Here is a 24,805-nt window from a genome sequence, read left to right as displayed (position 1 = left end):
GCCCAGGACTCATCCCCCCTGTGGCCTGCTGCTGAGTCTGGCTCCTCGGGTCTAATCTGGGTGTGTCTTGCCCTGCAGAGAGCCGACTGGCTGGCAATGGTTCCCTGAGAGTGAATGAGTTCCTGCAGGTGGAGGGCTGCAGCAATATCTATGCCATTGGTGACTGTGCCGATGTGAAGGAGCCCAAGATGGCCTATCACGCTGGCCTCCATGCTAATGTTGTTGTGGCCAACATCATCAACTCCATAAAACAGAGGCCCCTCAAGGCCTACAAACCAGGTATGGTGAATGCAGGAGCAAGTGTCACTTTGGGGTTCGACATGGGGAAGATGACTGGCCATTAGACCACAGTCTCAAAGTTGATGACAGAAATAGCCCCTTGAAGGCTCTTTAAAAATAAGCCATTAGCTGGGGTGCCAGCGGCCCACTCTGTTAGCTACTCAGGAGGCAGAGATCCTAGAATTGCAATTCAAAGCCAGCCTGGGCAGGAAAGTCCATGAGACTCTTATCCCCAGTTAACCACCAAGAAGCCAGAAGTAGAGCTATGGCTCAAGGGGTAGAGCACTAGCCTTAATAACAAAAGCTCAGGGACAGTACGTAGGCCCTAGTCAAGTCCCAGAACTAGCACATACAAAACAAAAAAGTCATGTAAATACCCATGCTTGGGAAACTGAGGCAGGAGGATTGAGGTCAACCTTGGCTATATATTGTTACCTTGGCTCAAAAAGCAAATGAAGTACCCCAAGCCCTAGGATACTGCTTCCCTAAAAAGTCATACAACCCCTGCCCTGGAGGGAAAGGGAAGGGAAGGCTGGGTGGGTGCGCGCTTTGGAAATCGAGGGCCATGGCTATGAGTGCTATGCTGTGTCTCTGCCCCGCAGGTGCCCTGACCTTCCTCCTGACCATGGGCAGAAATGATGGTGTAGGCCAGATCAGCGGCTTCTACGTGGGCCGACTCATGGTCCGGCTGGCTAAGAGCAGAGACCTGTTCATCTCTACCAGCTGGAAAACCATGCGGCAGTCTCCACCTTGACAGGGGCGAGGGGCAGGTGGGAGACACAGCGAGGCCTCACATGTGCCACAGGCCTCTTGGCAAAGGGCAGAGAAGCTCTTTGTCTGGAGTAAAATGTGATACTGTCTTGTCTGAAAGAATTACTTGTATGAAACCAAAAAATGAGAGAGAGTAGAGAGAGGAGCATTAAAGAAAGAACTGTTTAGAAGGTGTGTTTGCTGTTGAGCTGGCAAGGTGTTGGGGAGGGCTCAGGCAGCTTTCTGCCCTCAGGCTCCTGTGCAATGTGCGTGTGTTGGGGCTTGGGTGTGGTGTTCAGGGTATGGCTCCTGGGGGCTGCCATCCTGTCTGAAGACCAGAAGGAGAGCCTGCAGGTGGGAACAGCTAAGAAAGTGAGCTGTCCTGCACCCCAAGCCTTTCCTCAGACAGGGCTGAGGAAGCTCAGACCTCCCACGATAAGCAGGTTGTTAAGCCTTATTGTAAACTCTAGTTTTGGGTTAGTGTTTGTGCTTTATATTTTTGACACTGTGGCTCAAGCCACCCTCCTGTCTCAGTCTCCTCAGTTGCTGGGATTACAGGTATATACCACTGAACCTGACTAGTCCCTACCTTCCTTCATCTTTGTGAACGTTTCTATTTCTCCTGTTTTCAATCCCAACTCTACACCATAGGCATACTTGAGAAGAGCTACACAGAGTGTGCTTCTGGCTAGCACACTGGTGAGGTGTTAGAAGCTGGGCGGGCTGCTGGGGTAGTTAAGGAAAAGCAGCAGATGACCCATGAGGAGGTGCCATCGAGGGCCTGCAGGGAGCAGAGGAACCAGCAGGGGACTCTAATGTTGCTTGGAAATTCAACTTGTATAAAATGACAATGAGCAAGAACTAAGAGGGGAAGTTAGAAACAGATGAGTGAGACTTAGAGGCAAATTTGTGTGAAGTGTCAGTAATTCTAGGAGAGGGGAAGAGAATCCCAGGGACTTTTGGTTTTATGCTTCTGTTTTCCTGGTCAACCCATGTCCCTGGTTTGTATGCTCAGCCTGGTTGGTGGCAGTAATGTCTCGCACTGTCTCAGCTACAAGTAACTTCCGTATTTGAGAGAGACCTGATATGGAGAAGCCTCTTTTAGGATGCCTTAGCTAAATGGAGATCATCTGAATAAATTCAGGCCTGGTTCTGCGCATCCCTGCTTGCTTTTGATGGTTGTCTTCGGCAGTCTTTTGGGCACCAGCCTCACCGGTTCTTAGCCATCCCATTTGGGCTGTAGCTTAGCTTTGTTGCATTTATATAAGTTATTATTATTTTTTTAATGGTAGTAGGGTTTGTCAGAGTTTTGTGCATGGTAGGATGGTCCAAACTGCAGTCCTCCAGATTTTAGCCTCCTGAGTAGCTAGGATCACATGTGTGAGTCACTGGTGCCCAGCAAGTCTGTTTCATTTAGCTGCCCAGGTCTCAGTGAAACTTGTGCCTCTGTCCCAGAGGATGGCAGCTCACATGTGGCTTTGTCCACAGCTTTGCTCTTGAGACCCCATCCAGCAGGCTTCTACCCAGAGGCAAGGCTTACTGCGTGTGTGTGTGTGTGTGTGTGTGTGTGTGTGTGTGTGTGTGTGTGTGTGTGTGTGTGTGATGCGCCAGTTCTGGGGCTTTAACTCAGGGCCTGGGCAGTGTCCTTGAGCTTTTTTTTTTTGGCCAGTTCTGGGGCTTGGACTCAGGGCCTGAGCACTGTCCCTGGCTTCTTTTTGCTCAAGGCTAGCACTCTGCCACTTGAGTCACAGCGCCACTTCTAGCCATTTTCTATATATGTGGTGCTGGGGAATTGAACCCAGGGCCTCATGTATATGGGGCAAGCACTCTTGCCACTAGGCCATATCCCCAGTCCCCTTTCTTTTTCTTTTTCTTTTTTTTTTTTTTCTTAAACATAGTACTCTATCACCTAGACTATAGCTTCACTTCTGTTTTTTTTGTAGTTAATTAGAGATGTGTCTCATGGGCTTTCCTGCCTGGGCTGGCTTCAAATTTTGGTCCTCAGATCTCAGCCTCCTAAGTAGCTAGGATTACAGGGGTGAGCTACCAGCGTCCTGCCCCCACTGCCTTTTATTATTTAGTTACAACATCCTAGAAGTATCCATCCAAGGGAACAGTTTTGGGGAATGAAGGAAGGCATTGCAATAAAAAAAGAATATATAATAAGAAAGACACTGAATCTTTTATTTTTTTTCCCTTTCATTTTCTTTTTCTTTAAAAAACAAAATGAAATAAACAAGAAAGCCCAAAGCAAAAAAAAAATCTTTAGGAGTAGTTACAGATATTATAGGGGTCAGAGGTCCGGGGAGGGGGCTCTAAAACAAGAGAAAAGCACCCATGAAATTTCTTTCCTGTCTTCTCTTCACTGTAGAAAAGAGATAGCCAACAGACTCATGTCCTTCTCATATCCTCTTCCTTGTGTAAAAGGGGGAACAAAAGATTTAAGAATCCTGGAAAGATTTTGTGTGCATCTGTGGGTGTTTGTGTGTAAAAGTCAATGCTATAAATCTAAAATGAGGTCTGTTTTTTTTTTTTTTTAAAAAAGTTCTAAAACAGGAAGAAAACACATGGAAAAAAACTCCCTGGTGGAGACCTGGAAAATTACAGCGGAGGCTCTTTGTAAAGACAATATTATGCAAAGGGCTCCTTCCTTGGGCAGGGTCTGCTCCCCGCTGGCTACCCCATGACCCCTCTTCTGCCCTCTGCTCCCCTGCCAACACCCTTCCCTGTTGCTTTCAAAAATAAAACCCCACTCTCATGAGTCGATTCTCCTTCCCTGCTGGTGCTGAGGCCCTACTTGGCATCCATCTTGGCCATCTCCTGCACATAGATGCCGATGCTCTCGCTGTCGAAGAGCAGGAAGTAGACGTTCTTCAGTGAGGACGCACTGGAGCTGTCAAAGTGGGCCGAGATGGCCTTGAGGGTTACCTGGGCAGCCATCTGTTTGGGAAAGCAGTTTCTGTGCCAAAGCAAAAGGAGAGCCATGTTATTCTGGGCCCAAGTCCCACTGGTGTAACTGTCCGTAGCTCACTGGGTCCTAATGGTGTGAGGGGTCTCATTGGGAACAGGAATAGTTCTCTCTTCAGAGCTGCCACACTGACAGATATGATGCCGCTAGCCAAGATAGAAGCTGGTCTCAAAACCTCTAGCAGGTCAGCATTTTATAGCTGGGTGCTACTCAGGAGGATGAGATCTGAAGATCACAATTTAAAGCCAACTCAAAGCCAAATATATGAGATTCTTTGATAGTTAACTACCAAAAAGCCAGAAGTGGAGCTGTAGCTCAAGTGATGTCGCTCTAGCCTCAAGTGCACAAGCTCAAAGACAGTGGCTAGGCCCACCCTGAGTTCAAGCCCCAGGACTGGCACAGAAAAACAACTAATATGCCACCTTGCCTCTGTTCACGGTACCTCTCTGCAGCTGGAGAGATGGCCCCAGCCAGGGATAGCAGATGGACAGACCAGAGGCTTGCCTCTGGATGTGTGGAAGGTGGAAACTGGGTTTCTCACCCTGTATCCAGGCTATGGCGCTTGGCTGTGCTGCTAGGCCTTGGCCGTGTGCTGTGGAATGGGCAGAGCATGTGTAAACGTGTTGGGAAACAGTGCCCAGCAAAAGTGCTGGAAGCCATCAGCTTGGGGGAAGCACATCCTACCTGCCACTGGGGAAGGGCGGGAAGGCGACAGACTTTAGCTTTTTGTCCTCGGCTGCTGACAGGCAGTTTTTGATGGTCTCCTCCAGCTGTTCTTCACATTTGTCGGAGCCCCACTGGGGGATGTGGCAGTGGATGACAAACTTGGCTGCGAGTCCACTGGATTGGCTGATGGCGGCTGGGACATGGGCAAGAAAATAAGCAGCAGGTGATTCCCTAAGTGTCACCTTCAGCCCAGAGGGTCAAGCTGAGCCTTACAGGGGCACCTGATAGATCTGTGGGGGGACCAAAGTGCAGGGAGCTGGACAGCACCCCCTGAGTCTGTGACAGTCTCTCATGCTCATGCGGCCATCGACAGGCCCTGGGTACAGCTTATTCCTACATCTCGTCGTGGGGACACATGGAAGTTGTGTTGTGGTAGGTTGATTAGTGACCATCCCCCCCCAACCCCCCAACAACTGTGTTCTAATCCCTGGGACCTGTGGCTGTCACCTGGCCCCACCAAAGGGACTTTGTAGATGGGATTAAGCCAGAACCGTGAGATGGAAGGTCTCCTGGAGCACTGGGGGTGGTCCTAAGTGTAACTCCATGGCTTCTAGAAGAGGAGGCCAGATAGCCCAAAGGCGGGAGCAGGCATGTGATGAGGGAAGCAGAGATGAGTGATGGGTCCTTGAGCCAATGTGGGCTAGAGTTGGGGCAGGTGGGACGCTCCCTGCCTCCGGAGGAACCAGTACTGCCCACCCCTTCCTTTTAGCTCTCAGAACTCCCTGCGGGATGCTGACCGCCAGGACTCTTAAGTCTACATTTGTGTTTTTGATATCACTGTTTGTGGTCACTTATTGGGGCAGCCCTAGGAATGAGACATCGTGGCTTTCAGAACATAGCCATGTCTGCCCGCATCATTCAGGCCTTGTGGGTACGGCGCTGGGCTCACGCTCAGACCCTCCCTGAGCCACTTAACCCTTCGTGTACTTGCTCAGACATGCACTGTGTTGGGTCATCTCCACATACCCTGCAGAAAGCTGGGTTCAACATGAACTAGAGTTCAGCCTTGTCTCACAATCTGCCACTCTTCCTTGCTTTGCTCCACCCCCTCTCCCCCACCCCGTTCCTGGGACAGGACCTGATGAGCACTGTGGCTGCTGAGAACTGGAAGGGGGTTCCTGGGCCCATCAATCCCTAGGAGCCACTTGGTCTGATCCGTTGGCTCACAATTGGGCCCCCTTGAATTGGCTATAGCTGATCCTGAGTTACTACTCTGGCAGAGCTAGGCTTGGTGACCCAAGGATTTCTGCAGTGTCTGAGCTCTTGGGAACCTGGGCAGTCTGTGGAGGTCTGGTGACATTCATGGCCTCTAGGGGCAGCATTTGCAACATATATGATGTCTATTGTCTGTGTGTGAGCGGGGTTGGCCTGAAAGATTTATTTGAGCCAGGCATGGTGGTGCACACTTATAATCCTGGCATTTGGGAGGCTTGAGGCAGGAGGATCGAGAGTTTGAGGCTAGCCCAGATTATGTAGTGAGACCTTCTCCCAAACAAAACAAAAGAGCTGGACACCAGTGGCTTGCTCTCCTAGCTTTTCAGGAGACCGAGAGTGGAAAGGATCGACATTTGAGACCAGCTGGGGCAGAAAAGATCCTATCTTGAAAATAAGTTTTAAGAAAACAGGAGGTATGGTTCAAGTGGTAAAGCAATAGTCGTGAGTGAAAAAGCCAAGTAAGATCTCAGGGCCCTGTGTTCAAGCCCCAGTTACTGGCACCAGAAAAACAACAACAAAAAACAAACAAAAGCACCACCACCACTACCACCACCAACCAACCGATTAAACAACCAAAAAAAAGAAAACCAAACCAAACAATAAAACCTGAACGGTTTATTTGAAGGCTACAATGTCCACATAGTTGCTGGCATGGGTGGGGAGCAGTCTGGGGCTGGAGTCAGACAGCCAAGTTTATGGTTCCTGGCTTTGCCTGTGTCCAGTGGGTGCTGAGTGCAACCAAACAGGACAAGCCTGTTCACCAGATACCCGTGAAGCAGTTGTCATGTCGTGTCTGGGAGGCCTCACTCAGGGACTGGAGATTTGTTCACTAGCAGCATCACGTTCCCATTCAGAATGAACAGTGATGGCTGGGAGGAGTTTTGGGGGGGAGGTCCCTAGGCCCCTCTGCGGGCCTGATGACCCTGGGCCTGCCTGGCTGTGGTCAGCCCCCTTTTGCCAAAGCTAACATTTTCTTTTTCTCCCTCCTTTCCCTCCTTCCTCTCTCCCTTCTATCCTTCCCTCCTTCTTTCTTTCTCTCCATTCCTTTCCTTTCCCTTCGCTTCTGTTCCTCCCTTCCTTCTTTCCTTCTGCAGTGGAGGGAATCAAGTTCAGGGCTTTAGGCATGCTAGACAACATTTCCCCACTGAGTCATACCTCCAGTCCATTTAATATCTTTTTACATCTTTTTCCTTCCTTCCTTCCTTCCTTCCTTCCTTCCTTCCTTCCTTCCTTCCTTCCTTCTTCCCTCTCTCCCTCCCTCTTCCTCCTCCTCCTCCTCCTCCTCCTCCTCCTCCTCCTCCTCCTCCTCCTCCTTCTCCTCCTCCACCTCTTCCTCCTCTTCTTCCTCCTCCTTTCTTTTTCTTTTCTTTGGTGCTGGCCCTGGAACTTGAGCTCAGGGCCCAGGTGCAGTCTCTTGAGCTTTCTGTGTTCAAGGCTAGCATTCTACCACTTGAGCCACAGTTCCACTTCCAGCTTTTGGGTGGTTATTTGGACGTTCCTGCTCAGGCTAGTTTTGAGCCATGATCCTCAGATGTCAGCCTTCTAAGTAGCTAGGATTACAAGCTTTTATGTGTTTCTAATAAAGATGAAATAAGCATGTATTCTATAATTGCTATCAGCCTGGATTAAAGCTGAGTCCTTCTAGAAATACATTAGATTTCCTTCTATGTCTCCTGGGGATACTACCAAACCAAGCCGACCCCCAGTAACCTCTACATGCACGTGCATGCATGTGTACGCACACAAAGACACAACCTATTGGCTCTGTACCTTTTGGAGAAGAGGTTGCATCTGGACATTGGGCACTTTCTAGCCTCCAGAGCATATGACAAGGTCTGCCTTGGCCACTCAAATGGTCAGAGAGGTGTCTGATGAGTTCTAGTGTATGATGTTGTACATGTGGAATATATGTGTGATGTGTGGGGTGCCCCACCCCCGCTGGGAACAAGGCCCGGGCCCACGCTTACCTTCAGCAACTTCCAAAGGGCCTTGGGATTTGCGAAGCTCCTTTACTGTTTCCAAAAACTCTTTGCCCCCAGCCTTCTCCAAGGCTTTTCCTGCAGAGAACAGTAAAGGGTTTGCAGGTGTCCTGTCCTTCCCATGGGGAAGTCAGGAAGCAGCCAGGACTCAGAGCTCCCAGTTGTTATCCTGGCCTACCCGGTCCTCTCCTGTGGCAGGGGTTTCTGGGTCTGTGTGTGGCAGACTTAGGTCAGCAAGCTGAAGTAAAGCATCTTTTTAGGGCAATGCAGTAATCACAACTTGATCCCTGAGGATTTGTTTCTTTTAAGGGATAGAACACAGGAGCATTCTGTTCTGTATGTTTAGAGCCCACATCAATCTCTATAGTATTCTCAGCAGCAGACAACATGTTGTAAGGATTTGGGGTCAAGGGCCAGATACAGGTCCAGAGCAGCCTGTCATGTTCCTCTAACTTGAGCCTTAATTTTCAAAGGAAAAATGCAGATTTGAAAAGTGTATTCCTCTCTCTTGCCCTCCTTTCTCCTCTCTTCTTTTTTCTGCACTGGTACGGTCTGATCTTGAATGTTTGTCCCAATACTAGTGTTCTTTCTACTCTGTTACGTTTTTTTCCCCCCAGTTCTGGGGCTTGAACTCATGGCCTGAGCACTGTCCCTGGCTTCTTTTTGCTCAAGGCTAGCAATCTTACCACTTGAGCCACAGCACCACTTCTGGCCTTTTCTATATATGTGGTGCTGAGGAATTGAATCCAGGGCTTCATGTGTGCAAGGTGAGGACTTTACCACTAGGCCATATTCCCAGCCCCTACTCTGTTACTTTGAAACAAAGAACTCTTTCTTTCTTATTCTCTCTCTCTCTCTCTCTCTCTCTCTCTCTCTCTCTCTCTCTCTCTTTCTCTCTCTCTTCTTTCTTTGCCAGCAGTCCTGTCTCTTGAACTCAGGGTCTGAGCACTGTCCCTGGCTTCTTTTTGCTCAAGGCTAGCTCTCTACCCCTTGAGCCACAGCACCACTTCCAGCTTTTTCTGTTTATGTGGTGCTGAGGAATCGAACCCAGGGCTTCATGCATGCTAGGCAAACACTCTACCACTAAGCTACATTCCCAGCCCGAACTTTTTCTTTTTTCCCCCCCAATTGTTGATGGTTCACACCTGTAATTCTAGCTACTTAGGAAGTTGGGATTGAGAGAATCAAGGTTCCGAATCAAGGTTCCAGGCCAACCACACTGGAAAAAGTTCTCAACTAAGAGCCGGCTGTGGTGGCATATGTGTGTTATCCTAGCTACAATGCAGCCCAGGCATGTGTCTGGAGACAAAGACTAAACCTTATCTCAAGGCAAGCACTCTTGCCACTAGGCCATATCCCCAGCCCCTAAACCTTATCTCAAAAATAACCAGTGCAAAAAAATGCCTGGAGGTATGATTCAGTGGTGGAATACCTGCCCAGCAAGTATAAGGTCCGGAATTCAAACCTCTCTTCTACCAAAAAGAGGGACATTTTTATCATTGCTCCCCGCCCCCCCGCCCCCATGTCACATGGGAATGTATGAAGTAGGAACAATCTGCTTTGTTTGCAAGAAGCTAGGACACAAATAAAAACAGAGCTTGTGGTTGGTCCAATAGGGGGCGTCCTTCTACAGTGGGGACTGACGGGGCCTTGCCAGGTGAGGGAGGAACTGTCCCTACTCCTTAGTGGGCAGCAAAGTCCTCCCATCTCCTTTTTCAGTTTCTGATGCCTGGAGGGAGTGACAATGAGCTGGGGGAGGGGGGAGTCATGAGTTGGGCGGGCGGGGTGGGGGGCGCGGTGAGGTGCTATGACCTAGGTCTGTACTGCTATAAACTCACAGGCCAGCCTGCTCCCTAGGACAGAGCCTTTTCTTCACTTACTTCACCTTTCAGTGGAGAGCTTAGGGCAGTTAAGATGGTGACCATGGTGACCACTTGGCTTGGGTGGTGCCCATGCTCTGGACAGATTAAACCACAGCCCCAAGCCTCCCTCCTCTCCCAGTAACAGCTCTCTCCCCAACTCATGAGACAACTGGGAAAACACTGGTTAAATAAGTCAAAGTGCATAGATTTGGAGGCAGCCTAATTATTTCTAGGTGTCCTCCTCCATCTTTGTTGTATTTTGCTTTTGGAAGCAGGGTTTTTGCTAGCCCAGGCTAGCCTCCCTTCTTCTCCCAGTTTTGTGATTACAGGAATACACCACCATGCTTGACTCTGTCCCTTTCCTTTTTTACCAGTAGTATTCTCAATATGCAGACATATATGTGAAATTAATGCAAAACATGTTCAACAATATTCAAAACAATACTGATTATGGTGGCCTAGTCAGTGGTAGAATGGATTAAAAAATTATGGATTATCCATGGAGTACAACATCATACACCAAAGAAAATGGATGAACACAAGCACACACATCTGCCTGGGCAGATTTCACAAATGTTAATCTGAGCAAAAAGAGCACATTATTTCATCCTAGTAACATTCAAAACAGATGAACCCCTCTGTGCTGCTAGAAGACAAGGTGTTGGTTTCTTCTGGAGGAGATAATGGCCAAGAGGGGGCTATGGGGGTTTCTGGGAGCGCTGGGGAGGGTCTACCTCCCCATCAAGGTGCTGGTTGAATGGAGGTATTCCCTTTGAGAAAACTTCATCAAGCTGCACACTGATGATCTGTTTCTGTATGACACGACGATGAGGATGTACCAAACCATGAGTGAATATTAACATAAAGTGAGGTCACGTCCAGTGACACCATTGCATTACCTTCAGGGACAAAAGCTTTTATGTAGGACTTCTGGAAAGATGGCACCCAGCACCCAGCAACAGCCTTCACAAGACCTTGCCTGGACACTAGGCTATTCATGGCACTGCTATGGAAGTCTCGGGGCCTTACCTATGTCTTCCTTGAGGTCAATTTCGGCTGTGGTTGGATGGACAATGCCCTCCACTCTCATGGAGCCAATGTGGCTGATGTCACTCTGGGTCAGGGACAGCTGCATTAAGAAGAAAATAGGAAAGCAGGTGAAACATCAATCCCACTGAAAATCCTCATTGCCTCTCTCAGTTATTCAGACCAATTGCTAACATAAGGGCTGCATGTAGAGCAACATTCTATATCCCAGTGCTTGGTTTTCAGTGGCCTTTTACAAGGCTAAGAGCATGCAACGAATCTATTTTCTTTCTTTTTTTTTTTTTTTTTTTTGCCAGTACTGGGGCTTGAACTCAGGGCCTTGCATTCTCCCTTAGCTTTTTCATTCATGGCTGGTGAAGTGCCAGACTTTGAAGTCAGGCCCCACTTTACCACGCGAACCCCACTCTACCACGTGAACCTGAGATAAGCAGGCCATGTGAGCAAACCCAGGACAAGCTTATTAGGGCCCAGTCGGTCTAGAACTCTAACCACTGGGAATGCTTAACTCTAACTGCCCCCAGAGTGCCTCGAGCCCTGAGCCAATCAGATTTGTACCTGTGTCCTAATCTTGCTTGCTTGAACACCTGGTTGTTGTAACTTTGTTTTTGCCTTTATAAGCCCTGTGTAACCGCAGCTCAAGGCTCCCTCCTAACCTCTGGTGTGTCGGTGGGTAGGATGAGGCCCGAGTTGCAGCTCGCTTGAATAAAGCCTTGCTTGCTTTTGCATTTCGGAATGTCTGAGTCTTGGTGGCCTTCTTGGTGGTCGTACTGGTAGGACTGGTACTCTACTAGTTGAGCCACACCTACACTTCCAACTTTTTTTTTTTTTTACCCAGAGCTGAGGACCGAACTCGGGGCCTTGCACTCACCAGGAAGGCACTCTTCCACTGAGCCAAATCCCCAGCCCCCACTTCCAGCTTTTTGCTAGTTACATGGAGATAGAGTCTCACAGATTTTTCTGTGTGGGCTAGCACTGAACTAAGATCTTCAGATTTCTGCCTCCTGAGTAGCTAGGATTACAGGCATGCCTGGCTGCCTTCTTTTTCTTTCCCTTGTAGGTTATGCCTTTAGTTCCCAATCTGGTTTGGGATGATTTACCCAAGAAGATCTGGGAGGGAGGGGAGCCTGGGACTTGCTCTCTCTTTCCTGGCCCCAATGTGTTGGAGTAGCAAGGAACTTTGGGAACAGGCACTGAAGCCAATGGTGTTGCTGAAGGGAAGGAATGGGCTGTCTGACTTGATGAGCTCTGACTGCCTTGCCCTCTGGGGATCACATTCTTGGGGCTATTCGATGCAGAGCAGAATAAAGAACATTCTCTAGTGTCCCCCCGTGTGGTGAAGAACTTCAAGATTCCCTAGGTAAGCTTGAGAGAAAGCTAGTAATCATATATAGATCCTCCTCTCCACTCCCCTGCCCCTCGATCCCAGAGGAGATGAATTAGGAACCTGCCACATTTAGCTTCTTAGAACACGCTCTTCCCAGCAGCTGGAACGGAAGTTCATTGCACGCACCTGCCGACATTTAGAGAACTGACTGACTCTTTCTCCATGTGTAGATAAATTGTTCAGTAAACTTTATGTTGTGAGGATGAATTATTTGCATGTCTGGCCAGGCTGCTTATTGTGTAGCTGAAAACTATTCAAATATGCAGCCATGTTTGCTTTTTTGTTGTTGTTGTTCTTGCAGCTCAGAAAGGCAAGCCGACTGAATTATTGGCAAATAATTCATTTCTAACACCAAACAAATACAGAAAGCATACATTTCTATTTTCTTTCTCTGATGAATTGCATGAAATCATGAAAGCCAGGCTGTCAGAGGCAGTGAACTATGGATTTTTTGGGGGGTGGAGTGGGGTGGGTGTACAAATAATTGGAACTTGGAGATTTCCCAGTCAATTTTTGTTGTTGTTGTTCATGGGGCTTGAATTCAGGGTCTGGGCGCCGACTCTGATCTCTTTTACCCAAGGCTAGCGCTCTACCACTTTGTGCCACACCACCACTTCTAGTTTTCTGGCGGCTAATTGGAGATGAGTCTCATGGACTTTCTTGCTTGGGCTGGCTTCAAACCACAATCCTCAGATCTCAGTCTCTTGAGTAGCTAGGATTATAGGCCTGAGCAACCAGAGCCCAGCCCAGCAAAACATTTAATGCATATCCTGTCTACTAATAAGGCAGATCCTCTATGCTGACCTTTGGCTGACCAGAGTCAGCACAAACCATCCTCAGCACCAAAGGGCAGAAACTGCCACAGGTCTTCAGCTTACAGATGTATAATTCAAGACTCAGGAAAGTTGTACCAGGGGCACAAAGGCTGAAGGGGACATTGTGGCATGGAAAACATAGGGTCTAAAAACACAGTGGCAAGGGCTGGGATGTAGCAAAGTGCTTGCCTGGCAAGTAAGATGTCCTGGGTTCGATCCCCAGTACCAAAAAACAAAACACCCCCGCCCCCCACAGTGGTGGCTCTGTGGTATGCTCTGATACTCTGCCTTACCTTTTGCCCTAGTACAAGGCTCTTTGAAGACAGGATGGTGAATCCATCCCCCGGCCCATCTTCAGAGGTGGCATTTGAAGTTCCTTCTTTATCACTGTCCTTTGGTTTGAACTGTTGTAAAAAATAAATAAAATCAGAAGGACAGATGATAAACAACCCAGAGAAAGCCCAAAGTGCCTATGAAACTCCTTTGGCTGTCTGGAACTTGGGGAAGGAAGGTGTTATGTCCTGCTGTGTTGTTGTTTTGTTTACAGTGCTAGGGATCAAACCTGGACATTTGTACCTGCTAGGCATGGCACGCCCCAGGGCTCTGCTCTTTGTAGAGGGTGAGGAGTAGGAGTAGAGGTAAAAGGATGGTGGGGGGGGGGAGTAGGAGCATGGAGGGGGATATTTTGTCATAATGTAGCCTAATACAAGCAGTGAAAGTGGTCTAAAATCCAGCATGCTTTGGGTTTGGAAATCTCTAGTAGACACAGTTTTGTGACAAGCTCTAATCTCTGTCTCTCCCCCCCCCCCCCTTTCTCTAGCTCTAGTCTCATGGGTGAGGGATCTGGGGTCAGTCATTATCTCCCACCTCTTAATCTTGTCTTGTGTATGTCTTTTTTTTTTTGATGATAGTCCTGAGGCTTAAACTCTAGATCTGGGCACTGTCCCAGAACTTCTTTTGCTCAAGGCTAGTGAGTGCTCTAGCACTTGAGCCATAGCTCCACTTCCATCTTTTTTGGGGAGTAGTTTATCTGGGATAAGAGTCTCACAGATTTTCCTGCCAGGACTGGCTTTGTGTGTGTGTGTGTTTTTTTTTGCCAGTCCTGGGCCTTGGACTCAGGGCCTGAGCACTGTCCCTGGCTTCTTCCCGCTCAAGGCTAGCACTCTGCCACGTGAGCCACAGCGCCGCTTCTGGCCGTTTTTTCTGTATATGTGGTGCTGGGGAATCGAACCTAGGGCCTCGTGTATCCGAGGCAGGCACTCTTGCCACTAGGCTATATCCCCAGCCCCTCCAGGACTGGCTTTGAAGTGCAATCCTCAGATCTCAGCCTCCTGAGTAGCTAGGATTATGGGCACGAGCCACTGGCACCTGGCTTACCATTGGATTTTTAACACATGAATCTTGAAGAAATACACACCATGAGGCCAGGGAGGTGTGCATGCCTGCATGCCATGTGCCTTGGCTTACCTTCTTGGATGTCCGTGGTTTGTCAGCCTTGGATTTCTTGCCTCCCTTTTTGCCTGATGTGGCCTTCCTCCCTCTTTTCTCTGGGGGTGGGGAAAGGATAGTTTCTGATTTGCCTTTGGTCCCTCGTTTTTTGGCCAGCAGTTCAGGGTGAATTCTGGGAAGGACACCTCCACTGGCGATGGTCACTCCTTTTAGCAGCTGGAGAGAAAAACACATGCTCTGGCAAAGAAATTGCTGGCTCTGGATTTAGTTTTTCAGTGCTCAGGATCAAATCCAGTGCCTGGTGTGTAGTAGCAGGCACTCTACACTGAGCTTCCTTCCCAAGTTTTTGGGCTTTTTGAGATAACATCTCCAAGGCTGGTCTCAAACTCATGATCCTCCTGTCCCTCTCTCTCCAGGGCTGGGGTTATAGAAGTATACCCCATACCCAGCTTGCTTCTTGATTTGATTCAGTTCTAACTACTGGCAAAACAAGGCTTGACTCTAGTCGTTACTTTTCTAAAGAAATGGCATAATTTAATTGGTTCTCCTGTCTCTTATTTCTTAGAATATCATCTCTCTGAAGGTATTAAAGCATGCTGTGATCTTGGACCAAAAAGCAAAACAAAGCAAAGCAAAGTGAAAAGAATTAAAACCAAGGATGCGGCCCAGACATTGGAATTCTAGACAAAACTGAGATAAAGGGCTTTACCCATGGGGAACACAGCTGGACAAAACTAAGTTCCAAGGTCAACATAAGGATGAGAGCAGAAAACAGCAGTGCTCCACACACTATGTAGTGGTTCTGTCAGGAAAAGATGTTTGGTCATGCACCTCCTAATTGGTAGATTGTGTGTGTGTGTGTGTGTGTGTGTGTGTGTGTGTGTGTGTGTGTGTGTGTATGTATGTATATATATATATCTACATATATATTTATTTATTTTTTGCTCAGGGGCCAGGTGCTATCACTTAGTTGTTTTCCACTCAAGGCTGGTGCTCTACCATTTGAGCCACAGCTCTACTTTAGGCTTTTTGGCTTTTTGGTCATTGATTGGAATCTCACAGACTTTTGTACCTGGGCTGGCTTTGAACTGTGATCCTGTGATTTCAGCCTCCCAGGTAGCTAGGATTATAGATGTGAACCACTGATGTCCAGCTCCAAACTGATATGTTTAATATTTATTTGCAAACAATCCACTTGTACTGACAGACTAATGTATTCTGCAGATCCTAAATCAGCGCCATGCTGAGCCATCTCAGATGCCAGCTCATATGTCAACTGTTGGCTCAGTCATCTGTGATCAGAGAAGCTCAGACATCTTGTAAGATGTAAGAACCATGAAAAAGTAAGAGTCTAGAAACCTTCACAGGAAATGGATAGCTACTGAATATCTAGTGAACCTATTAATAAGAAATTATGGCTTGTAGTCTGTATGCCCTTGCTTTATTCTAAGAACTTGTATTACATTTTTGAAATTATCAGTCTTTGATGGATTGACAATAAATTCATATGCTTAACACAGTCTGATAAGAACATTGTTCAAAAATAAAGAGAAGGCAAGTACTCTGTCTCACTCCTGTAATTCTAGCTATTCTGGAAGTGAAGATCGGGAAGATTTTGGTTCAAGGCTAGCCCGGGCAAAAAGTTGGAAAAACTTCCATCTCAACTAATAAAAAGCTAGTCATGGAGGCATGTGCTTGCCTGTGAAGTGGTAACCCCTCTGCACAACACCTTCATAATAACAATAAAATTATATTTCAAAAAATAACCAAAGCAAAAAGGACTGGAAGTATGGCTCAGGCAAGTTCAAGGCCCTGAGTTCAAACCCCAGTAACCCTCTCCTCCCCTTCAAAAAAGAAATATAAACATTCTTCTGCTATTCGTCTACTACCTTGTGGATCCCGGGATGGGGGTGGGAGGACATTCACTTGACTTTGGAGAGAGTTCCAAAATATAAGGGTCAGTTCTAATCCATAACTAAGGAACAAGCCATACACGAAGTCTGAAGAAACTGCAAGCATGAGGGTGCTGCTTGTCTTTAAACAGCACAGACCTGGTCTCTCATGAGGAAACGAGGTCTTGCAATACCCAGAAGGCCAAAGAGGTGACCTGATTTGGGCTCCTCATGACAGGACTAGCAGGATTTCTTCTTCCCTTCCTGGTTTGAAGTTTTTGTGTAGGTAGGACTGGGAACCCCTTAGGGGAGTGATGGGGGGCCAGCAGAGTCACCTACAACTGTGTGTGTGGCCAGCCTTTCACAGCTGCTCTGTGCTTCACACATACCTGGTTGAGCTCTTCATCATTGGCAACGGCCAACAGGATGTGTCTTGGGGCTATCCGGGCTTTCTTGTTGTCCCTTGCAGCATTCCCAGCCAATTCTAGGATTTCCGCTGAAATTACAAGAGGACACGAATAATCACAGACTAGGGGCTGAGTTCCTTTTCTTTAAAACTAGACTTTGTGTTTCATTTGTGGCTTTCTTTCCCCTGGGCCTAGAAAGAAATCCAGAAATTTCAAAGTAAGAGATTTTCAGCAGGACCTCATATATGATACCCAGGAGAAAAATCTTCTAATTGTGTATATGAGTTCTGTATTGGCATTTGGTTTTCTGTTAAGCTCAAAATTGTAGGACGAAGACTACACTTCCCATCCTCCTTTGTTGTGTGATCATGTAACTAATTCTGGCCAATGGGAGAAAAATAGTTGCCCTGGGATTTCTGGGAAGATGCCATCAATGAAGCGCAGTGCCCTTCTTCCCTTCCTACTCCTGCATGGAGGAGATGATGGTTGGAATTTGAGCAGCCATCTTTGATTTTTAAAAATCAATCCTTTTTTAAAAAAGGATGGGGGGACTGGGAATGTGGCCTAGTGGTAGAGTGTTTGCCTTGTATACATGAAGCCCTGGGTGTGATTCCCCAGCACCACATATACAGAAAAAGCCAGAAGTGGCACTGTGGCTCAAGTGGTAGAGTGCTAGCCTTAAGCAAAAGGAAGCCTGGGACAATGTTCAGACCCTGTTTTCAAGCCTCAGGACTGGCAAAACAACAACAACAACAAACTTGGGAAAGCCAGATGTTGATGGCTCATGCCTATAATCCTCCTCTCAGGAGGCTGAGATCTGAGGATCAAGGTTCAATACCATCCCAGGAAGGAAAGCTTGGGAGACTCTTATCTCCAGTTAACTAGTGGAGGTATGGCTTAAGTGGTAGAGCACCAGCCTTTAGCACAAAAGCTTAAAGGAGGTTCTAAGATCAAGCATCAGTACTGGCTCAAACGAAATAAATGTAAAAAAGGAAAAAGAACTAAGGATGTTGAAACAGAATAAATAAACGAGAGTGTTTTCTAGGTTTCTTTGTATGGGAGTAAGATAAAACTCTCTTGCTTAAACTACAATTAGCAGAAGTGAATCCTGACCGACACAGAATCCTAATGTAGGACCTACATTTCAGTCTACAGTGTAGAGCCAAGTATGGAAAACAGTAGTGCTGTAGGTAAAGCCATCTACATCTACCAAAATCGCCTTCATATTCTCCTTTTTCCTTTTGCTTGCAGAGTAGATAGGGAGAAGCAAATATGATGCCTATGAGTCCTGGTAAGGAGGCATGTTGGGGCACCAGGCCTCCCACATACTTATCACCATAGGCATGACTTGGCAAACATGGCACTTGGTAAGTGTGAAAATGCTCACAAAAATCGTACTCAAAGTTATTTTATATGCTATCGAAATCTGGGGGCCATATAAAAGGTGTTGCTTTATACCTCCTCCCCCTTTCTCTTTTGGTTGTGGGGCTTGAACTTAGGGCCTGGGTGCTGTCCCTGCACTCTTTTTGCTCAAGGCAAGCATTCTACCCCTTTGAGCCACAGCTCTACTTCTGGTTTTCTGGTGATTAATTGGAGATAAGAGTGTCAATGGCTTTCCTGCCCGGGCTGGCTTTGAACTGTGATTCTCAGATCTCAGCTTCCTGAGTAGCTAGGATTACAGGTGTGAGCCACCAGTGCCTGGTTACCCTTCTCTTATTATTATTATTTTTATATTCCTCAATTTTAAGAGAATGTCCTGCTGAATCAAATTAGGATTCCCTAAAAAGTATAAATAGAAACCTCCCCCCCCCCCCCAAAAAAGGATGAATGAGCTGGGAGTGGTGGTACAATCCTGTAATTCTAGCAGTGGGGAGTCTAAGGCTAGAGGATCTCAAGTTCAAGGACAGCCTGAGCTATATAGGAAGAGTGTGTCTGAAAAAAAAAGTATGAATGTAACTTTAGGAAAAGTTCTTCTTCCCTTAGAAAGCTAGAAACAGTATACTGATAATGTCTCATTGATAATGGTAGGGGGAACTGAAGTATATGTATGTGTGTTTGCATAAATATGTTGTTTGAGTGTGTGTAGGTACTCTGTATGTATATACTGTGTGTATGTATGTGTGTGCAGGCACTCTGTGTTCAGGCACTGTATGAATGTGTGTGTGTGTGTGTGTGTGTGTGTGTGTGTGTGTGTGTATGTGTGAGGAAGTCTGCCAGGACAATGGCATAAACCCTTAACCATAAATTATCAGGCAATTCTGCAGAAGTCTTTACCATCAACCTAATTTCAAATAAAATAGCACATGAAATTGCCATCATCCATAAAATCTATGGTGATAGTTAAAACTTGGCATAAAATGCCATATTAACTAAGCAAATGTAATTAACAAAAAATTAGAATAAAATAAACATTAGAGTTAAATATTTACATGGCATCTCCATAATGAAAGGTAGAAAATCAGTGCTAATTCACTGCAAACTCATTCTCATATCTTTCTCAGATTATGTATGAATATTATGTATACCAAAAACTCACTCCTATATCCAATAAAAGATTGGAGACTTGTGATTTCAAAACTATGAGCACATTTATTGGGACAATGGGACAGAGTGGAAGTCAGTACTGTATTAAATAACCTGGTATGCTGCATAAGGTTGCTGCATAACCCTTTCTTTCTTTTAAAATGATACTGATCAAGTCAGGCATGGTGTTCACACCTGTAATCCCAGCCCTTGGGGAGCTGAAGCAAGAGAATCATGAGTTTGAGGCCAGCCTGGATTCTGTAGCAAGACCTTATCTCTAAACAAAAACAAAAACAGAAAAAAATCCCTAAAAACATACATAAAAAAGCAAAATAGTTATCAGAAGAAAAAAATAATAGCCAGGCACTGCTGGCTCATGCCTATAGTTCTAACTACTCAGGGGGCTGAGATCTGAGGATCCTAGTTCAAACTCAGCCTGGGGAGGACAAGTCTGAAATTCTTATTTCCAGTTAACTGGAAAAAAGCCTTAAATGGAAATATGGCCCAAGTGGTTAGAATGCCAGCCTGGAGCAAAAATGGAGAGCGTGGGGTCCTAAGTTCACGCCCCTGTATTGATCTCGATTTCTCTCTCTCTCTCTCTCTCTCTCTCTCTCTCTCTCTCTCTCTCTCTCTCACACACACACACACACACTTTTTCCTATGTGTCTTCAGAAACTAAGAACCAGCTCAGCAAGGAGAACAAAATTAGGATAGTACACTGGCCTCGTGGAGCCTCCTGAAGATGCTCTTAATGTTCTAATAAATATGACTTACAGACTTTTGAGTCCTCATTTAAATTCACCAAGAAAATGGATGACTAGTCAGAAATTTGATGCAAAGACAAGACCCTCTCCCCCTTTTACAGTTACTCTTCTTCAAGAATTTATGCAAGTTAACATACACATTTGCATACATCAAACTTGGGGGGAAGGACAAGAAGAGCCTGTCGTTGCCTGTCTTCACCATCTGTCCCTCCCACACTCTCTTCTTCCCCCAGAGCCTGACCTTGGCCACACAGGCCAGGAGAAACCCTGTCTCCAGCCACAGAAGCCTTGGGCTGATGGGAGCATCCCACCCCAGTCCCCGTGTGGGCAGTGCCTGGGGAAGGATGGGGAGTTAGGAGTGGGTGGTACTCCTTTACCTGCCAGGTACTCGATGACAGCTGCCATGTAGACCGGGGCACCCATGCTGATCCGGTACTTGAAAGTCCCTTTCTTCAGGTAGCGCATCAGCCTGCCCACTGGAAAGATGACGCCGGCCCTGGCTGACCGGGACAGCTTGGACATTTTCTTCTTCCCACTCCGCCCTGACATTTTGCCTCAGTTTCCCTCTCAGCTTGTTGACCTACTGGCCTTCCGGCACTAATACAATGCTGGAAAGGAAACAAGGCAGGGTTGAGGATAGGTGGCAAGAAATGTGGGCACACGTGGACATAGTGATGTGACCTTAGGACACTGCTGCCACGGACATCTGGCTGCTAGTGCAAGGTACTCTGGGCACAGAGCCAGGCAGGGGGTCTCTGAAGGGCATGGACAGCCCACTCGAAAACATCTCTCCTACAGCCAGCAGCCCAGCCTTAAGAGGAGGGAAAACTGCCCAGCAGAGCAGGTCATAGTCCTGCAGGCAGCTGCACAATGACCCCTAAATATGGCATTTTCTCATTCCCACAACAGAGGATGTGGCTTCCTGTGACAAGGGTGTGATTAAGGTAAGGATCTGGAGATGAAGGAGATTATCCTGGATGATCTGGGTGACCTCATGTAATTTCCAGAGTCCTTCTAAGAAAGGCAGGAAATCCGTGAGGAGTGGTAGGTATGAGACCAGAGTCAATCGATTCTCTCCTCAGAGCCTTCTGAAGAAACCTTCGGGCCAGCACTTTCTCTGTAGCCCACAGAAGAGACGATGTCAGCTTTCATACCTCAGAACTCTAAGACCTTTGTACTGTTCAAAACTGTGAAGCTTGGGGTCATGTATACAGTAGCAATAAAAAAACCACAAAACCAAATACTCAAGCCAAGTGTGGTGGCACACAACTGTAATGTCAGCACAAGGGAGGTTGAAGCAGGAGGATTGTGATTTTGAGGCCACCCTGTGTTACATAGTGAGACTGTCTAAAAAATCTGACTATTTATCTATCCATCAATTGAGATGCAACAAAAAAGACAGTCTGTAAAGATATGATCACACTCATTAAAATTAGTTTTGAGCAACATAACTTGGAGCTGATGTACATTTATTGTTTGTTATTTATTCTAAACATCTTTTTCCTTTTTTTTTTTTTTTTGCCAGTCCTGGGCTTGAACTCAGGGCTTGAGCACTGTCCCTGGCTTCTTTTTGCTCAAGGCTAGCACTCTGCCACTTGAGTCACAGTGCCACTTCTGGCCATTTTCTATATATGTGGTGCTTAGGAATCGAACGCAGGGCTTCCTGTATATGAGGCAAGCACTCTTGCCACTAGGCCATAGTCCCAGCCCTCCTTTTTTTTTTGCCCATCCTGGGGCTTGAACTCAGGGCCTACGCTCTGTCCCTGAGCCTCTCTGTGCTCAAGGTTAGCTTGAGCCACATCGCCACTTCTGGCTTTTTCTGTTTATGTGGTACTGAGGAATCAAACCCAGGGCTTCATGCATGCTAGGCAAGCACTCTACCACTAAGTCATATTCCCAGCCCACATCTTTGCCTTTTAAGAAAATTACTTTTTAATTGTTCTTATAAAGGTGATGCAAAAAGGGGTTACAGTTACAAAAGTCAGGTAATGAGTATATTTCTTTATTTTTTTGTTGGTCATGGAGTTTGAACTCAGGGCCTGGGTGCTGTCACTGAGCTTTTTTTTTTTTTTTTTTCCTTCTCAAGGCTGGCACTCTACCACTTGGAACCACAGCTCTACTTCTGGTTTTCTGGTGGTTAATTGGAGATAAGAGTTTCATGGACTTTCCTGGTCAGGCTGGCTTTGTACCATGATCAGATCTCAGCCTCCTGAGTAGCTAGGATTAGAAGCATGCACCACCAGTGCCCAGCATGAATACATTTCTTTTTGGACAATGTCACCCCTTCCCTTGATCTCTCCCAGTTCCTTCCTCCCATCCCCACCTACAAGTTGTACAGTTCATTTTGTACCACTGCTGTATTTGTTCACCCATGTCCCTCCATTTCTGTGCCTCCTCTTACCTTCCCAGAGACAGACAAATAAGCAAACAAGACAAAAAGAAAACAAAAACAACCACAAAGAAAAAAGTTCTTATTTCCATTTCCTGGAGTTCATTTGATAAATATTATTTTATAAGATCAGAGGCACCTAGGTATTGCGCCTTTGTCTGAACACTTTTTTTTTTTTTGCCAGTCCTGGAGCTTGAACTCAGGGCCTGAGCACTGTCCCTGGCTTCTTTTTTTGCTCAAGGCTAGCACTCTGCCACTTGAGCCACAGCGCCACTTCTGGTCGTTTTCTGTATACATGGTGCTGGGGAATTGAACCCAGGGCTTCATGTATATGAGGGAAGCACTCTCGCCACTAGGCCATATCCCCAGCTCCCCGAACAGGTTTTTAACTTCTACAATCACATAGCATTCTTAAAAACAGAAGCAACCCAGAAGCTGTAATGGTATGGAATATGGTACTGCAGAGTAATAGCAAACGGCAAGTCAGAATACACCCTAGGCTTTCATGTCACATTGCCTCAGCATCTCCCCAAGCCAGGATGGCAAAGGACCAGGTCCAAGCATGTAATTAATTCCAAGAGGAGAGAAAGTGCTAAATGAACACATGGCCCACAGGACATGGGCCCCAAATGGAATTTATGTAATCTGGTTGAGCGAACAGAGTTCAATTTTCTGCAGTGTTTGGTGGCTGTGTAGTGACGAATATGATGCCACTATGCAGCAGCACCTAGCTGAGGTGAATGAGGTGAGCTTTTACTACATGGCTCACCCAGGTTATTATTACCTGATCAGGAAGACCGCTACTCTTATTTCATGTGCCATTTTGCCAACACAGATCGTCCATAATCATGAGTCAAGGGTAAGCAAAAATAGCCTCCAAATGTTATCGGACAGAGACAAGGGTCAAGCAGTGTCGCATTCTGAAAACCTCCTGCCACTGTCACAAATGCATGACGTGTGGCTGGAGTCAGCTCTGCTTACTGGCACACATGGAGGAGATCAGGGTGTGGCTTCGGTGAAAGCATGGAGCACCCAATGCTTGCTGGCGGTCCCAGGGGCTGGGACATGCTTGGCAAGGTTATGTGATCCCTGTGCTCACACCACACGTGTTTGCTGGCTGAGTGCTGGTTTTCAAAATGCAAATGGCTCCTGGTAGAGAGAAAAGATCCCAGGCCTGGGAGTAGGAAGCCAGGTATAGTCTCACTTCGATATAACTCCTATGTGAGTGCCCTGTGTCACCTGCTTGGGCCTCCAGGGCCTCTTCTGTGCAACTGGAGAGGGGCTTAAATTGATCCATTAGGTCCTTCTGGCTTAAACTTTCTGAGTTTTCTGAAGCGCAAATGGTTTTGGTAAAGGAGCATAGCCTTCTAGAGAAGTTGTTCTAGGCCTGAGAAATCCATGCAGGTTTTCAAAGATGGGCTACTGATCTCACTAAGCCAAGTAAGTGCCTTTCCCAGTTTCTGGCAAGTGTGTGTCTGTGTGGGGAGGATTAGGAAGTCTGGTTGCCAAGGAAACCACCTGAGAAGCCAATCACAATCACAAGGTACATGTGCCCCCATGGACAATACCCTGTGTGCTAAATGCTCAGAATCGCACCCTACCATTCCAACTCTGCATGAAGTTCAAGCTGCCACGGGATAGATATCTACACACACACACACACACACACACACACACACACACACACACACACACACACACACAACTTTGTGGCAAGCCTTTCCTTGTATGATTCTGGCTTTCCTCTCCATCAGGGACTGGGCTAGAGCTGGGCTGCAGGGCCAGGTGACTGGTGGATGTGCTTTACTTGGAAATGGAAGATATAGTTAGTGCTTTTACTAACAAGGTATAAGCCTCCTTGGGTCTCCAAGTGCTGGGCTCTGAGACCCCTTTTCACAGTCGAGTCAGACCACATCGGGAATCCCCAGGGGATGTAAGGGTAGGGGTGGGGGGCTGATATAAGCTGATGTGTTCCACTTACCCTAGCCACAGGTGGAAGGCAGTGTGCCTTTGGGACTACTCAGAAGACTGAGTCCCAAGAGCACTCCTGCCCTGTGCCTAGAGTCAGGAGAAGCTATAACCCAAACTTCTTTCTATTCCAGGTAGGTCTATTCCAGGTAGTCTTGGGAAGGCAGGAGTTCAAAACTTAGCAGTCTGTATTTGCATCCTGGGAGGAGTTTGAGTATGATGTAGGTCTACCATCTAAAGACAAAGCATTCACTGCAGTATTATGCATCTGCATAATATTGAAATGTTTATACTTATTTACCTTCTGCTCTCAAGAAATTTTGCTCTGATTAGGCAAAGCTTCAGGACTATAATACATTGTTTGTTTACATGTATGAAGAAAGAATAT

At 46.8% G+C, this 24,805-nt stretch overlaps 2 protein-coding genes across 7 annotated transcripts in view; one reads left to right on the top strand and one right to left on the bottom strand.

Annotated features, from left to right (window-relative positions):
* Positions 1-24,805, top strand: part of Aifm2 (apoptosis inducing factor mitochondria associated 2) — a 46,916-nt gene that overhangs the window by 18,979 nt on the left and 3,132 nt on the right. For 5 of the 6 annotated variants that reach the window (XM_048338933.1, XM_048338935.1, XM_048338931.1 and 2 more), the window contains exons 8-9: positions 79-279; positions 882-2,612. In XM_048338933.1, the coding sequence (XP_048194890.1) occupies positions 79-279; positions 882-1,033 (353 nt within the window). In that variant the 3' untranslated portion in view covers positions 1,034-2,612. Of the gene's footprint in view, positions 1-78; positions 280-881; positions 2,613-24,805 lie in introns of those variants that run through there. The other variant, XR_007209927.1, reaches the window with a different exon arrangement.
* LOC125346411 (core histone macro-H2A.2) overlaps positions 3,569-24,805 on the bottom strand; it is a 32,603-nt gene continuing 11,366 nt past the window's right edge. The window contains exons 2-9 of the mRNA XM_048338936.1: positions 20,438-20,668; positions 16,756-16,862; positions 14,493-14,690; positions 13,319-13,429; positions 10,809-10,908; positions 7,906-7,995; positions 4,682-4,856; positions 3,569-3,988 (exon numbers count right to left, since the gene is read on the bottom strand). Of these exons, the coding sequence (XP_048194893.1) occupies positions 3,823-3,988; positions 4,682-4,856; positions 7,906-7,995; positions 10,809-10,908; positions 13,319-13,429; positions 14,493-14,690; positions 16,756-16,862; positions 20,438-20,609 (1,119 nt within the window). The 5' untranslated portion in view covers positions 20,610-20,668 and the 3' untranslated portion in view covers positions 3,569-3,822. The remainder of the gene's footprint in view (positions 3,989-4,681; positions 4,857-7,905; positions 7,996-10,808; positions 10,909-13,318; positions 13,430-14,492; positions 14,691-16,755; positions 16,863-20,437; positions 20,669-24,805) is intronic.

The sequence above is a fragment of the Perognathus longimembris genome, chromosome 2 (assembly GCF_023159225.1).
Source record: "Perognathus longimembris pacificus isolate PPM17 chromosome 2, ASM2315922v1, whole genome shotgun sequence".
Taxonomy (NCBI): Eukaryota; Metazoa; Chordata; class Mammalia; order Rodentia; family Heteromyidae; genus Perognathus; species Perognathus longimembris.
The sequence above is the reverse complement of the archived record's forward strand: the minus strand, read 5'-3'. Positions and strand labels throughout refer to the sequence as shown.